The sequence below is a fragment of the Pseudorca crassidens genome, chromosome 7 (genome assembly GCF_039906515.1).
Source record: "Pseudorca crassidens isolate mPseCra1 chromosome 7, mPseCra1.hap1, whole genome shotgun sequence".
In the NCBI taxonomy this organism is placed as follows: Eukaryota; Metazoa; Chordata; class Mammalia; order Artiodactyla; family Delphinidae; genus Pseudorca; species Pseudorca crassidens.
In genome coordinates, this window is record NC_090302.1 from 28,198,243 (window position 1) to 28,212,965 (window position 14,723).

The 14,723-nt window shown below is 46.2% G+C and overlaps 1 protein-coding gene across 9 annotated transcripts in view; it reads left to right on the forward strand.

Annotated features, from left to right (window-relative positions):
* The window catches only part of ABCA1 (ATP binding cassette subfamily A member 1), a 181,719-nt gene that overhangs the window by 128,616 nt on the left and 38,380 nt on the right, over positions 1–14,723 (forward strand). For all 9 annotated transcript variants that reach the window (XM_067743775.1, XM_067743772.1, XM_067743771.1 and 6 more), the window contains 10 exons: positions 371–510; positions 865–981; positions 4,646–4,843; positions 5,585–5,790; positions 6,380–6,556; positions 8,109–8,331; positions 10,000–10,221; positions 11,229–11,433; positions 12,542–12,655; positions 13,639–13,810. In XM_067743775.1, the coding sequence (XP_067599876.1) occupies positions 371–510; positions 865–981; positions 4,646–4,843; positions 5,585–5,790; positions 6,380–6,556; positions 8,109–8,331; positions 10,000–10,221; positions 11,229–11,433; positions 12,542–12,655; positions 13,639–13,810 (1,774 nt within the window). The remainder of the gene's footprint in view (positions 1–370; positions 511–864; positions 982–4,645; positions 4,844–5,584; positions 5,791–6,379; positions 6,557–8,108; positions 8,332–9,999; positions 10,222–11,228; positions 11,434–12,541; positions 12,656–13,638; positions 13,811–14,723) is intronic.

Genomic DNA, 14,723 nt, shown 5'->3' on the forward strand with positions numbered 1-14,723 from the left:
GGACTGGTGCAAGCTATTTAGAGTTATAAAGGATTGTGCATAATAAAAAACATTTTTCCATATTGTCTCAGTTGTGAGTTATCCATCATCAGTGTTACAATAAGCTCTGATTATTTATCAAGCATCGTTCTAGGGGCTGCACAGACAGCATCTCAGTTAATCCTCTCCACATCTCTGCCAAGTAGATGTCATTAACTTTATTTTTACAGAGGAGCCAACTGAGGCTCAGACAAGTGATGTTGTTTCATAGCCATTAAGTGGCAGAGCTGAGATTTGAACCCATGACTGACCAGCTGGCTCCAAAGCTCTTGTTAGTTCCTGCAAGTACATGAGCATGCATACAAATATTTGCCTTTCATCCTCTTCATAGCTCCTTACTGCAATGATTTGATGAAGAATCTGGAGTCCAGTCCTCTTTCCCGCATCATATGGAAAGCTCTCAAGCCCCTGCTTGTTGGGAAGATCCTGTATACACCTGACACTCCAGTCACAAAGCAGGTTATGGCTGAGGTAAGCTGCCTGGGCCCAAGAGGCCCTCTACAGAATCCTCCTAGAATTATGGACAAAAATATAAAGGTGGCTTCGGATGGTGTGTGTTGAGTATACTCATGGCTCTTCTGGGATTTCCAGAGTGAGAACCTCCAGTTTGACTCAGGCCCAAGCTGACTGTTGAGGGCCAGCTCTCCAGCCTTGGGTATTTGAATCACTGCTGCAGGCAGACACTTCTTGGGAATGGGAAGGACTGGAAAAGGGCTTCTGTGATGGAACATCTTTTCAGGGAGCAGCTGAGTTCTCATGTCTCTGCCTCCCTCTCTCTCTCTTTTTTTTTTTTTTTGCTTCCCCTGGCTCCCCGTTTGACTCCAGGTGAATAAGACCTTCCAGGAACTGGCTGTGTTTCATGATCTGGAAGGCATGTGGCAAGAGCTCAGCCCCAAGATCTGGACCTTCATGGAGAGCAGCCCAGAAATGGACCTTGTCCGGGTGAGTGTCCCTCTGATTACCGGGCACCTGATTGATGCTCCTTACTTTCCCAGAAGTGACTGAGATGAGGATTCTTTACATTGAACCAGTGCAGACGTACTGAGCGTCGCTCAAGCCACAGGCCCATCACTTGGCAGAGCTACAGGTGACGGTGCACAAGTCACACCATTTCATGCACATCAGCATCAATGCGTCTGATAGTCAAAATCAGATTTCCAAGAAACCTAGGGCTGGTATTTGGAGCAAGAGTTTGGTGATTACAGGACCTTGATTATTTTCATTTCTGGCTCTAGAGCCACAGCATCTTACTTAGCCCTACTATGTCCTAGTGGGTCTTGGACAGAGGTGTGTGTGAGCAAAGGTCTGGTCTGACCTGAGATACTCATTCCCCGAGGCACCGTGTGAGTGTAGAGCTGCTGTTACTGCATGGAGGGGAATTGCACTTAGTGCTTCAGAACCACTTGAAAAGGGATAAATGCTCTAGAGACAATTGGATTCAAAAGCGGAGGAGTCTGAGCATGGAATGTCTCCTTTGCTTGAGCCTGAGTGCCATTTAATCGCATCATCCTGCCATGGGCTGAGTCAGAGAATCATTAGACTATTTCCTCTCTCCATGGTGAGAGAGGCCTCTTCCTTTTTTCCTGCTGCTATTAAGAAGCACGAATGGATTTTGCCAGGTTTCTTTTCTTGACACCTCATTGATCGGAGGGGCAGCTGGGTGTTAGAGGAGGTATCTACCGTGAGAGGTGCTCTCCCAGGCTGAGGACTGTCCCTTGATGTCCCTGGGGGGGATGATATGCAGGTGGTCTTCCAATGAGGGGAAAGCTGGAGTCATCTTTATTGCACTAGTCTTGCAATTTAATTCTTAAATTGGGAGCCTTTAAAAACCAAGGGACTTCAGTCAGAAAAACATGAACAATAATTTGTATGGATTGACTGAACACTTCTGACTAATAATGACAACAACAACTTATGCCCTTCAAGGATGGATCTCTGTTGGACTCCAGTCTCTCCTCCAAAAGGGATTCAAGTGGTCCAGCCACAGACAGTGCCATAGACTTAGGTGTGGTCTCAGGTGTCTTCTTCCTGGTCCTCTCCTTAGAATGTACATTTCTACTTGTTGGACTTCTCTCCTTCTGCATCTCAGAGGATGGTGAGGGTCCCTGTTGAAGGAACTCCATGAGTTTTAGTCTGTAGGCAGAACGATGCTTCCCCTTCTCTTAAATAGACGGTTTGGCTTGGGTGCTCCAGCAGCTCACAGGCTCTCAGTTCTTCTGGGACAAGGCGCTTGCCAACATGGCCATGGCATTCATTAGCACTCCTGCTGGAGAACACAGAATGTGTGATAGGAAATGGAGGAGCTGTGGCTGGGGAGAGAAGCATGGCATGTGGTTTGGAGAGCCTTGGGCGTCAAGCCGAGGACCTTTACTTTAAGCTCTGGAGCACCATGAAAGGGTGCTAGGCAAGGGGAGCTATTACTCTGGTTTGACAGGTGGATTGAAGAGGGGAAAGGTGGAAGGCAGAGTCCAGGGCGGAGGCTATCCAAGTAGGTGGCCAAGGCATTGGCTGGAGGCAAAGCCTGGTGACTGCTTGATTGTGGAGGGGTGAAAGAGAGGGCAGCTTCAGGATGATTCTTGATTTCTAGCTGGTGGACGGTGGGGATGTCCAACAGGCCGGTGGGTATTGGGGCCTGGAGTGTAGGGGGCTGGTTAGGCTGAGACACCAAATGCGGACTCATCAGCCTGCGGGCGGAGGTCGAAGGAACCTCCTCCAGCTGCTTTCTCTTCTCTACTGCTCACTCCACAATCTTGGGCCACTCAGTCCTCTGTACCCCCTGCAGCCTTGCGTCTGGTACACAAGGCAATGCTTGAGACTTCTGCGTCTGTTGGGGTAGCTCTTTCTTTTTTTTTTTTTTTTTAGCTTTATTGAGGTGTAATTGACAAATTAAAAGTGTATGTATTTAAGGTGTACAACTTGGTGTTTTGATATACGTATGCGTTGTGAAATGATCTCCACAATGGAGCTAAGTAACATGTCCCTCACTTCACATAGTTACCTCTCAGCAAGTGTCAAGTATACAGGACAGTATCATTAACTATAGTTACCACACTGTACATTAGGACCTCAGAACTCTTTGTACTGCAAAACTGAAACTTCATACCCTTTGACCTTCCTGTTTCCCCCAGCCCACGACAGCTACCGTTCTACTCTGTGGTAGCTCTTATCTTCTGCTGTCTGTGGCTCTGTCTACACCTGTCACGTCGCCCCACATATCTGGAGACGCTTCTCCGTTGAGTCATGTAACCCACTGATACTAAACTGTTCTCCTTTCTGAGCTGCTGTTTGTCTCCTTCATCTCAAGCCTCTGCTTTCTCCCTGGCCACTGCTCCTGAGGGGGATCTTTGATCTCCTGGCCCCTCTCGTGGTCTAGAACGGCCACGTGATCAGTGATCTCACTGGGCATGTCTCTCCAGCCTTGCTGCCCTCCTTGGCCATATTGCTGAGAAGCCACACTGGCCAGGGAGGGCCTCACCCCAAATGCCACGTGTCTTCACTCAGGTCTTATTTGCTCAGTTCAAGTCCCAAACAAGTCATTTCAAAATCACTAACCCATACACCTGTGAACCTTTGTGAGGTACAATTTTGTACCTATTTTGTTAACAAAAACACATATCTTAACTGATGACAGCATAAATTGTTATTCCCTATAGGAAAACAATTTGGAATGAAAATTGTAAGAGCCATAAAAAATGTGCTATCCTGTGTATCTGCATTTTCACACACCCTCAGGGATGTATCCCATACAGAAATAATTTTAAAGAAAAAAGTCACCATATGAGAGAGAATGTTATTGCTATAATAATTGTTATTGTGAGAAATTAGACTAAATGCTGCGGTATGGGAATAGTTAATGAAATTATAGTTTATATACTCTATAAAAACTATTGTGCTCCCTTTGTAATAAAGAATATGAAGCCACACGGGGAAAAAACTTATATGTTAGTAGAAATAAGACTGATTTAAAAAATAGCAGAGTTTGGCCCCTTAGGGATTCCATTTCAGTAGAGCCAGAGCTTCATGTATGTTCTCAAAGGTGTGAAAGGAGTTGCAGCTGATTCTCCTTTCCATGAGCTGAGGTGGAAACAGACCCATTTTTCTGGCAGCACATCTGTGCAGGCCTCTGCCCTGATCCTCTGCACCTGCTGGTTGAGCACCAGATTGATTTTCCTTCTCTTCCATGTTGACCCACGTGGAGAGCCAGCCAGCTAGGGAATAAGAAATGGAAGACAGGCCTCCTTTGCATCGTGACCCATGCATCCCGCAACTGGAAAAGATCATATTGGTTTAACAGCAGAATTCCTTTCCCAAACTAAACAGCAGAAGTAGGTGTGGCTTAATTCAATCTAGAGATTAGGGTCTTTATGAGGAATCATCAGCCTGGGTCTCAAAAGAGGAAGAAGATATAATGTAGTGGGAAGGTGCAGTAGAATCCGAGAGCCCAGTATTCTCACCTGTAAAATGGAAACATTGGGTTACCTATCTCACAGTTTTCTATGAAGATTTTAAAGAAAGACAATGTATGTGAAAGGGTTTTGTAAACCATATAGTGCTCATCAAGACTTAGTTGGTGTTTACTACTTGTACTTTGTCATGGGAATGGCAGACACTTTTGGACAGCAGAGGCAATGACCACTTTTGGGAACAGCGATTGGAAGGCTTAGATTGGACAGCCAAAGATATCGTGGCATTTCTGGCCAAGCACCCAGAGGAAGTGCAGTCCACTAATGGCTCTGTGTACACCTGGAGAGAAGCCTTCAATGAGACCAACCAGGCAATCCAGACCATCTCTCGCTTCATGGAGGTGAGGATCTATTCTGCGGACCACTTAGAAAAGGCTTTGGTTTCTTTCTCTGAGATGGTGCAATAAGGTTTGGATTGGAGTAAAGTTTAGAAATAATGTGTCATCTTATTTACAGTAGTATCCCTCCACCTAACACAGGGTGTAATGTACAAAAAGGTACTCAATGAATGTTAGTTAAATGACTGAATGAGTAAATCAACAGACCTAACTTCTAGCTTTATTCTATCTGACTCAAGAATGTCTCTATCCATCGTTTTCTAGGTTTTCCTGTGTTTTGATATCCCAATACCTAATGGCAACGAAGCATTCCCTTAAAAAAGCATTACTTATGAAACTTATCTAAAATCTAATAGGACTGATTACACTTTAAAAATTGAGTCCTAAATATGATGTGACTTAATAGGGACAAATGAAAGGTTTTTTTGTTCTGTTTGGTTAGTTGTTATGACTCAAAATTAACTAAGAAAACAGAAGCGAAAATGAGGTTTAAACCTCTTTCCCTCCACAAAAATCAGTATAGGTAACTTACCTCTAAATACTTCCAACATTTCCCTTAAATTGCAGTTAAAAACCAGAACAACCCATTTTCAATTGAATATTGGAGAATGACTTGAGAGAGGAGTAGAGAGGGAGGATAAAAAAGTCATGCACTTAGCGCTTCTCTCTTAGCATGGATTCTGCCTTGGCCACTGCTTGTTTTCCTGGCCATCGGCATTCTCATGTCGGCTGTTCTTCCTTCAGTGTGTGAACCTGAACAAGCTGGAACCAGTGGCAACAGAGGTTCTGCTCATCAACAAGTCCATGGAGCTACTGGATGAGCGGAAGTTCTGGGCTGGGATCGTGTTCACTGGAATTGCTCCTGGCAGTGTTGAGCTGCCCCATCACGTCAAGTACAAGATCCGGATGGATATTGACAATGTGGAGAGGACGAATAAGATCAAGGATGGGTAAGTTGAATCCCCCCATCGTACCAGCCAGTCTTGGGAAAGTCAAGAGCAGCCAATGTGAGTGGAGGTACTTTATTTTAAGTAATAATTTGGTAAAAATTTCCAACAAAGTATAACTCAAATTGGTGGCATGATTTTGGTGTAACTGGCTCATTCATTGTGGAGACAACTATTTCAAAGGTCTTAAAGTATCATTATCTTTTGGTTCAGCATTTCCATTCAAGGGAATTAGTCCTGAGGAATTAAATCAACAGGAAAAAAAGACATTAGATTCTCTGTGCTAGCACTATCCCTTTCTATAAAATGGAGCAAATAAGCAAGATAAAAGGGAATGGTTAAGTAAATTTTGGCCCGTGTACTTGTTGCAATGTTAGGGAACTAATGGACGGGGGGGAAACCCAAACCAACAAGTGGTTTGCTCATTCTGATTATATTTATTTAAAAACATGTGTACGTGTCAGCTGAGACCAGAAAGTAAGATACAGAAATAAGAAAAGTGGCTCTGTAATGGTGGTAGGATTGTGGGTGACTGAATTTTTTTTATTGTATGGTTCTAAGGAATGTTTGATCGCCTGTGGTTTGATTTAAGGTACTGGGACCCCGGTCCTCGGGCTGACCCCTTTGAGGATATGCGGTACGTCTGGGGGGGCTTCGCGTACTTGCAGGATGTGGTGGAGCAGGCAATCATCCGGGTGCTGACGGGCACAGAGAAGAAAACTGGCATCTACATGCAGCAGATGCCTTACCCCTGTTACGTTGATGACATGTAAGTTACCAGAGAGCCACCACCTTTGCTTAACTGGTTAACACTGTCCCCAGGTGGTGTGTACACACACAGGCACACACACACACGTCAAGGGAGGAAACAGAATGATTATATTTATTTTATGTGTGTATTGACACGGGTCAAAAAATTGGTTAAAGCAAGATTGCAGCTACTGCAAAAAAAAAAAAAAAAAATTGTTTTTGGAATTCTGTGGGAATTTCAGGAAATAAGATGCCAGATGTAGGTAGCTGACAGTTTGAGCCACGTCACCAGTAATCTCACTCCTTTCTAGTCCATGGTTACCAGAACTTTTATTTTTTTATACTCTATCCTTTCAGTCAAAATCAGCCCAATCTGCAAGTTTAAGATGTGTCATGACGAGCACATGCCAAACACATCCACACATCCTCACGTCCCCCAAACACAGAGGCACAGCGTTCTAGACCTATAAAAGCAGACTTTGTGTCAGTTTTTCTTCTTCCTCTCTATAAGTGGTAAACCACATTTTCAAACAATGCAAATAAAACCGAACAAGGCCTTTTTATCTTAGACATTTTAGATAATCTTTTAGTGCTTAGTCACTGTGCTGCCAGGTTCTCACTGTGCGGACTGTGCCTTTGGAGCCAGTGATTTCTTGTGAGAGAGAGAGAATAGGCAGAGGTGTAGTTATTGCAAGCATCTGAAATATGTCATGTCTCTTCTGAATTCTGGAAACTCTCTTATTCTCTGTTGTGTAAGGGAGAGTGTGTGTGTAGAGATCAGAGTGCAGAAGGAGCAGGGTTCCTCTCCTTGTATTTCTCCCTGCTTTGCATTGAACAGCCCATTTCCTTGCAGGGCTCACTCTAGCTTTTCTAGGTCACCTGGATTTATCTTGTTTTTCACCTTCAGAAAGATTAGCCAGTATTTTCCAAAGGAAGACTTTTCCAAAGACCCCCTAAGCCAAGATTTACTCTAGAAAGGATGTATTAAGATGGGAACACGATGAGAGGTCAGAGGCATCCAGAGCCTTTGCCTGTTGTCACGTAGCCAGTAAGTGCGTAAGTGGTAAAGCTGGGACTTGAACCTTGAGTTTCAGAGTCCAGATTCTGTGTTCCTTTTACTTCACTGCGTTTCCTGTTCTACTTTGGAAATCTGAAGTATTACTGACAAGAGCTGCCTGAAGTGTATTTCTGCACCACCTGTCGTTAACAGTTATGCAAGGCAAGCTGATAGTGAGATGACCTTGAAGGTGCTGAACTTTCATGACAGAATGAGTCGGTGTTTTGGTTTTGTTGGTTTTGTTTTAGTACTTTAAAATCACCCCCATTTAGCTTAATGACATCTGAGAGCTATCTGGTTACTAAAGCAAAAGCCCTCAAAGAAGTTTTCTTTGGCATCACTTTGTTAGTAGTGTCATCACTGCGTTACCCCACTCACGAAGCGTAACTGTCAGGGTACACGGGTCTGCCCGTCTCGGGCTCAGAACTGGTGCTTTCTCTTGCGTGCAGACCCAGAGGTGTTGGCCCAGGAGCCTGGCTTACACTCACCTTTGCTCCTCCCCCCGCCCTTCCAGCTTCCTGCGGGTCATGAGCCGGTCAATGCCCCTCTTCATGACGTTGGCCTGGATTTACTCTGTGGCTGTGATCATCAAGGGCATCGTGTACGAGAAGGAGGCGCGGCTGAAGGAGACCATGCGCATCATGGGCCTGGACAACAGCATCCTGTGGTTCAGCTGGTTCATCAGCAGCCTCATCCCCCTGCTCGTGAGCGCCGGCCTGCTGGTGGTCATCCTGAAAGTAAGGCTGCCTCACCGGCCCCTCCCTGCCCCCCGTGGGCCATGTGAGCAGAAGAAAGGCACGGATTCTTCGGAAGGGAAGGGGTCATATGTGCTGTTCCCTGCAATTCCCTCATTTTATAGTTGGGGAAGGGGAGACCGAGAGAAGGGCAGCAACTTGTCCAGAGTCGACCCAGCTGGTTAGCAGCTAAGCAGGACTGAACCTAGGGGTCTTGTGTCCCAGGTGAGCACAAGCGTAACTACGCATGCTGTTTGGCAATGGTTCATGGCAGCATCAGAGAGTTACTCATTTTCCTAGATGTATTGGGTGGTAATTCTGCCAGAATTTCTAAAAACCATACTCAGAAGCATAGATATTGTTGCACGTTAGGATTTTCTGGAAGCAGAGGCTGAGGCAGAGTTTGGGTATGGGTATTTCTTAGGGATCCACACCTCTAGAGGGGATGGGGAGGGTACAGGATTGAGCAGAGGGAGGAGTTGAACTGTGACGCACGGCCAACCCCCCGGGCACTCTTGCCGCGGAGCTGAAATGTCCAGCCCTTTAGGTTACCCCAAGGCCTCCCTCCCTGACACCCCATAGACCCAGGCCCTTCCATTAGTCATTGGAAGGGTGTGCCCCAGGGCCAGGCAGCTGTCTACAGCTGGGACAAACCTAGAGGGGTTGACACCTGAGGCTGTCTGCTGACAGCCAGACAACAAGTCCTTCCTTGAAGGGGACTCTGTACAGTGCAGTTCTGTGTCCACCCCTTACATTAATAGGTTTATATGCCATTTTTTCACAATCATTTCATTTAAGGATGCATTGTTTAAAAAAATAAATGTTTTTAAAAGTGGAGGGGTGCAAAGGGAAAGGAAGTAACATTTAATTTAATACCAGCTACTATTCATTACAAATGAGCGCTTACTGATTGCCAAGCACTGTTTAAAGCACATATGTGTGCTGTCTTGTGATATCCTCACTAAATAACCCATTTAACATACAAGGAAATGAGGCCAAGGAAGGTTAAGGACTTCACTGGGGTCACTGACACTGTGGCAGAGCAGTTCTTGCTAAAGTCAAGCCCCCCTCATGCTCTGATGTCTGACTGGCAGGGCTGAGCTATGTGGCTGGGGTGGAGGTCCTGTGGCTGGTGGGTGAGAGCCACTCTGTGACAGCTGAGCGCTGGTGGGTCCTGCTGAAATAGAACCAACTGCTAGAGAGACACTTGAAGAGTCCACAGAGTTTGGATAATTGCGGGGATCCAGAATCCATAGCAGGTTCTCATGGGGGATGTTAACATGGCCTGACCCTTTTCCTTGGCTTTCAGAGGGAGAAGCCACGTGGGATGTTGTCTCCCACAATTCTTTCTTGGTGCCAAGAGTCATAGTCCTTATAGAAGAAGGAGAATCCAAGTGATACTATTTCTTGGAAAAGCAAAGAACAAAATTGTCTGTTGAGATGAACCTTGGTGAATATCAAGCCTGGACTTTGTTTTGTTTCTGGCTCTACCATGACTTTGATGTGTGGTCTTGGGCTAGTCATTTCCCTTCAGTAGATTTCAGTTCACTCGTCAGAAAAATGAACAGCACTGTTCCTCTGTATTGTCTTTAAGATGAGCAGGAATAAGCCCTGGCTGCTTCCCATAGATCATTGCTTATTGACAGTCTTATTGGGTCTCTTCCTTCCCAGTTAGGAAACCTGCTGCCCTACAGCGACCCCAGTGTGGTGTTTGTCTTTCTGTCCGTGTTCGCCGTGGTGACCATCCTGCAGTGCTTTCTGATCAGCACGCTCTTCTCCAGAGCCAACCTGGCGGCAGCCTGTGGAGGCATCATTTACTTCATGCTGTACCTGCCCTACGTCCTGTGCGTGGCATGGCAAGACTACGTGGGCTTCACACTCAAGATCTTTGCGGTGAGTAACTCTGGCCCTTCTGCAGTAGCTGCAGTCACAGCCGCACCTGGTATTTCACTTCTGCTTTATAGTCCAAGCTGAGAACAGAAGATAAGAGATTCTCTTTCCAACGGGACTTGAACCTCAGTTCTAGATTCTATGCTCCTTGAAGGCAGGGACTGTGTCTATTCAATTGCTTATTTTTAGTCCTCTGAGTGAACACTGGTTGAATTGAATCCAATGGCATTTTGTAGGGAGCCAGACTGCACTGCATGCGGTAAATGGCACTGGGGAATGCCTTTAGACAATAGAGGCCAGCTCTACCTTTTGTCTCCCAGCTCTGTTGGCCGTGTTAAGCTCGCCACAAAGTCACAGCCACAGATAGAACTGAAAGCTCTTGAGATCAGAAATGGCTCCTTCTGGACTCTTGTCTCCCTTGTGTCCAGTATGGGGTTTCACTTGAGTAATATTTTCTGAACTTCAAGACTGAGGAGCAGGTACTCCATCTCCCTGCAAATCCTGGACTTCACTCCCCTCCCTTGTACAGAGGAGGAGAGGCCTCCGAGGGGGTGCAAGTCCTTATATGACTGAGTTGTCCTGAGTTTTTTGCAGGACGCTCCAGATGCCTCTGTCTGGACCCGTTAGACATCAGCAGCCCCAGACAGGCTCCTATGACACTGAGCCATCACTGGCCGAGCAGGGAGCTTGAGAGGACCGTGTGTGTGTGTAAGGGACAGGATTGCTGAGCCCTTGAGGCACCTTCGGAAGCATAGAATTCTAAAAGTTTTACATTCCATCGTACATGCATTTCTGAAATGTGTGAGCATAATGAGTGCTTATAAATAGAATCACTTTATACGCTGCCAGGGAGCCCACTCCCCTAAAGGGACTCTGTAGATAAATATTTCCATATCTTGCAATTGATCCATTTGGCAAATTCACCTTTCTCCAGGTGACATTTGCATTAGCAGTGATAGGAGAATGAGAAACAAGGAGATGGATGAGTGACTTCTGCATCTTTCTCACAGAGCCTGCTGTCTCCTGTGGCTTTTGGGTTTGGCTGTGAGTACTTTGCCCTTTTTGAGGAGCAGGGCATTGGGGTGCAATGGGACAACCTTTTTGAGAGCCCCATGGAGGAAGATGGCTTCAACCTCACCACCTCGGTCTCCATGATGCTGTTTGACGCCTTCCTCTACGGGGTGATGACGTGGTACACCGAGGCTGTGTTTCCAGGTACACTGAGCTTCCACACTGCTTTAGACATCAGCCAGGGAAATGAAATTTCTAGCTGTAGGGCTTTCCTTCCTTTGTGCTGGCATTTCTGCAGGGCCTGGGTCTCCTTGGAAAGTGGTTAGGGCTTTGGACCTATGGCAAACAAATAGTCTCCAAGGAGAAGCAGCTGATGCTAAAAGTACAGCTCTTAGTACTGACACAGCTCTTGTTTCTTGAGCACTGTGTGCCAGGCACTGTGCAAAGTGTTTTACATACTTTGGTTCATTTAATCCTCATAAGACTACTCTGAGGGAGTTACTGTTCTAGCCAGTTTTTGCAAATGAGAGAACTATGACCCGAAGAAGTTAAATAACTTGCCTGTGGCCACAAAGTTGGTAAGAGCAGGTGCTTGGAGGTGAACCCAGGTGGGTCACACTGGGTCGGCTAGCCCAGGAGAATCCTCCCAATGCTGACCCAGGTCTCTAATTCTGTATCCCCTGAATTACCACCAGCGAATGTTCTGTTTCCTGAGTACAGCTTGTGAATAATAAGATACATTGGCTCTCAGCCCTTGCCTGTGCTTTAATCGAATTAGTATTCATAAAAATTCATTTTTATACTTCCCTTAATAAATCTCCTTGACCAAGACCTGCCTTGGATACATTTTCATAGAAGATCAAATTCTGAGAGAGTGAGGTTTAACTCTTTCTGGTTTCACCTACTGATTTTTCTCTAAGGGAGTGTATGTGAAATGTTTTTTACGTACCCTACCTGAACTTCCCACGTTGGATATGCAACTTTGTATCATACAGATCTGGATTCAAATTCTGAGTCCTCCACTTTACTGGCTGAGTGACCTTGAGTAGGCTACTTAACCCTCAGTTTCCTCATCTCTAAAGTGGGGATGATACCTGCCTCGTGGGGTTGCTGGAAAGATTCTGCAAGATGTTTGTCATACACAGGAGATCTCAGTAAATGTTATTGCCTCTCCTCCCCCACCTCCAGTCCATTTTGTCCTGTCTCCAAAGGCTGTGTCAAGGAGAGAGTCAAGGAGGCTGTGTCTGGCTGGGACACCTCGGGGATGCCGGGGCGTTGCTGAGCTTTGCTCACACCTGTGCTTTGCTTTCAGGCCAATATGGAATCCCCAGGCCCTGGTATTTCCCTTGTACTAAGTCCTACTGGTTTGGCGAGGAAGGCAATGAGAAGAGCCAGCCTGGTTTCAGCCAGAAGGGAACATCAGAAAGTAAGTTCTGCTGACCCGCCCTCCCCTTAACTGCAGTGCAGCTGCCCCTACTGGCTGTGGGGGGCAAGGGGTGGCTCTCGGCCTGAAGAGCCTAAAACCACCTTAGGGGTGGAGAAATCCCCTGAAGTGACCCTTTCCACATCCTCCCATGCATTTGTGTCCAGTGCTGTTGACTTATCGGGGAGTCACTATCTGGGCTTCTAAGGGACATTTCCTTTGTTCTCTTGGCTTCTAAATAAAGTGGCTCTTGATCTCTGCCTTCACCTCCGCCCACCCCATCCCCCCAAACACATATAACATACTTTTCATACTATCCTGACAGCTAGAAAGAAGAGGTAAAGACAGCCGTGGTTATGGAGCCATAACCTCTCTGCCTGCCTTGTCCTGATGACAGACGCATGCGCCTGTGCAGGCTGACGCCAGGTGGCTGCCACAGAGCTCGTTCTGTGCTTCGTAATGTTCTCAGCCTGCATTACCCAGAGTGCACATCCCCTCCTGGCTTCTGACTGTAGGTAGTGATGCCCACAGTTCAGCAAAGGCGCTGCCTTCTGGGCTTTTTTGCTCAGGTTCTTGGAGGGGAGCTCTTTGTGTTCGGTATAGCTTCCTAAGTCGTTCATAAGTCGCTCCCCTGCTGATCTCTTCCGTGCCCTTCCCCCAGTCGCCAGTGGTGAAGTACGATGTTCCTTAGCATGGCTCACGAGTTTCCTTACCACCCGCCATTGCCCGCTGTGCCAGCTGCTTCACCTGCTCTTCCTTCTCTTCTTCCCCAGCCTCCTCTCTGCACCTTTATCACTGTATTCCCATCACCAACACTAGTGCCCAGATAGGCCCTAGATAACTGTTTGTTGCCCGTCTGCCTGAGAAACCAGAACTAGCCGTGGAGAGAGGACACTTGTAAAAGTGCAAGCACAGCCCCCTGCGTCTTGACACTCCACTCATCAGTGTCTTCTGTGGGCTCATTTCCATCCTGTGTCTTCTCACAGTCTGCATGGAGGAGGAACCCACCCACCTGAAGCTGGGCGTGTCCATTCAGAACCTGATGAAGGTTTACCGAGATGGCATGAAGGTGGCAGTTGACGGCCTGGCCTTGAATTTCTATGAGGGCCAGATCACCTCCTTCCTGGGCCACAATGGAGCTGGGAAGACCACCACCATGTAAGAAGAGGGTGTGGCTTTCTCAGAGTCAGCCACAGGAAGGTTCTGTCCTACAGTTAGAAATTCATACCTAAGAACATTGCCTTGGTTACCGGGCCAAGGGCAGAGCATATGAGGAATTGATGAATGTAAAAATGTTATCTAATCACAAGAGTGCTTTCCAAATGCTGGTTTTTCTCTAGATATTATTTCTTCAGGTTAAAATAGACTAGAGGCCTTTAGATGACCTTTCCCCTTCGGTTCTCAGAATTCTGCAGTATTTTTGGAACCTGAGACTGTGACAAGTCTGAGAAAAGGTCTCCTTTGGAGTTGGTTTGGTCAGAACTGTGAGGCAAGAATGTGGAAAGAGAGATTGGCTGTACTGGTGGGAGGAAGTAATTTCCAGGAACTCTGTCTCTAAGCAGATGTGAGAAACAGCTGGGCAGCTGGCTGGCTGTATGATTGCCTTCTCTGGGACCTATAAGGACCTTATAATGGACAGCTTCAGAAGGGAGCACAGGCGATAAACACACCAGCGTTACCTCAGTGGCTTTCAATGTAGTCCATCAGCCATTGCAGAGGGCATTTTGGTGGGGGAAGAGGTAATCTCTTCCTCCTGTTTTTCTTTTATATATTTTTAGCACGCAAAATCAATATATTATGAACATTGCAGAAACTCTTTAAAAGGTGCGCAAAAATCCTAACTGCCAAACACAAAAATTACTTTTATCTTTGAATCATTTGTTCTGCTTTGTCCCTTTTACTTGGACATGATTTTAAGCATAAAAAGAATATATGCTTTAAAGTGTACTTCCCATTGTAAATTGGAATCTTCATTTAAAAAATGCTTGTGCTGAAACTGCCGTTTCTAACACATAGGCCCACTCATAGCTGTTCACTGAAGCAGAGACTCCTTCGCTGTGTCGGGGTCTGT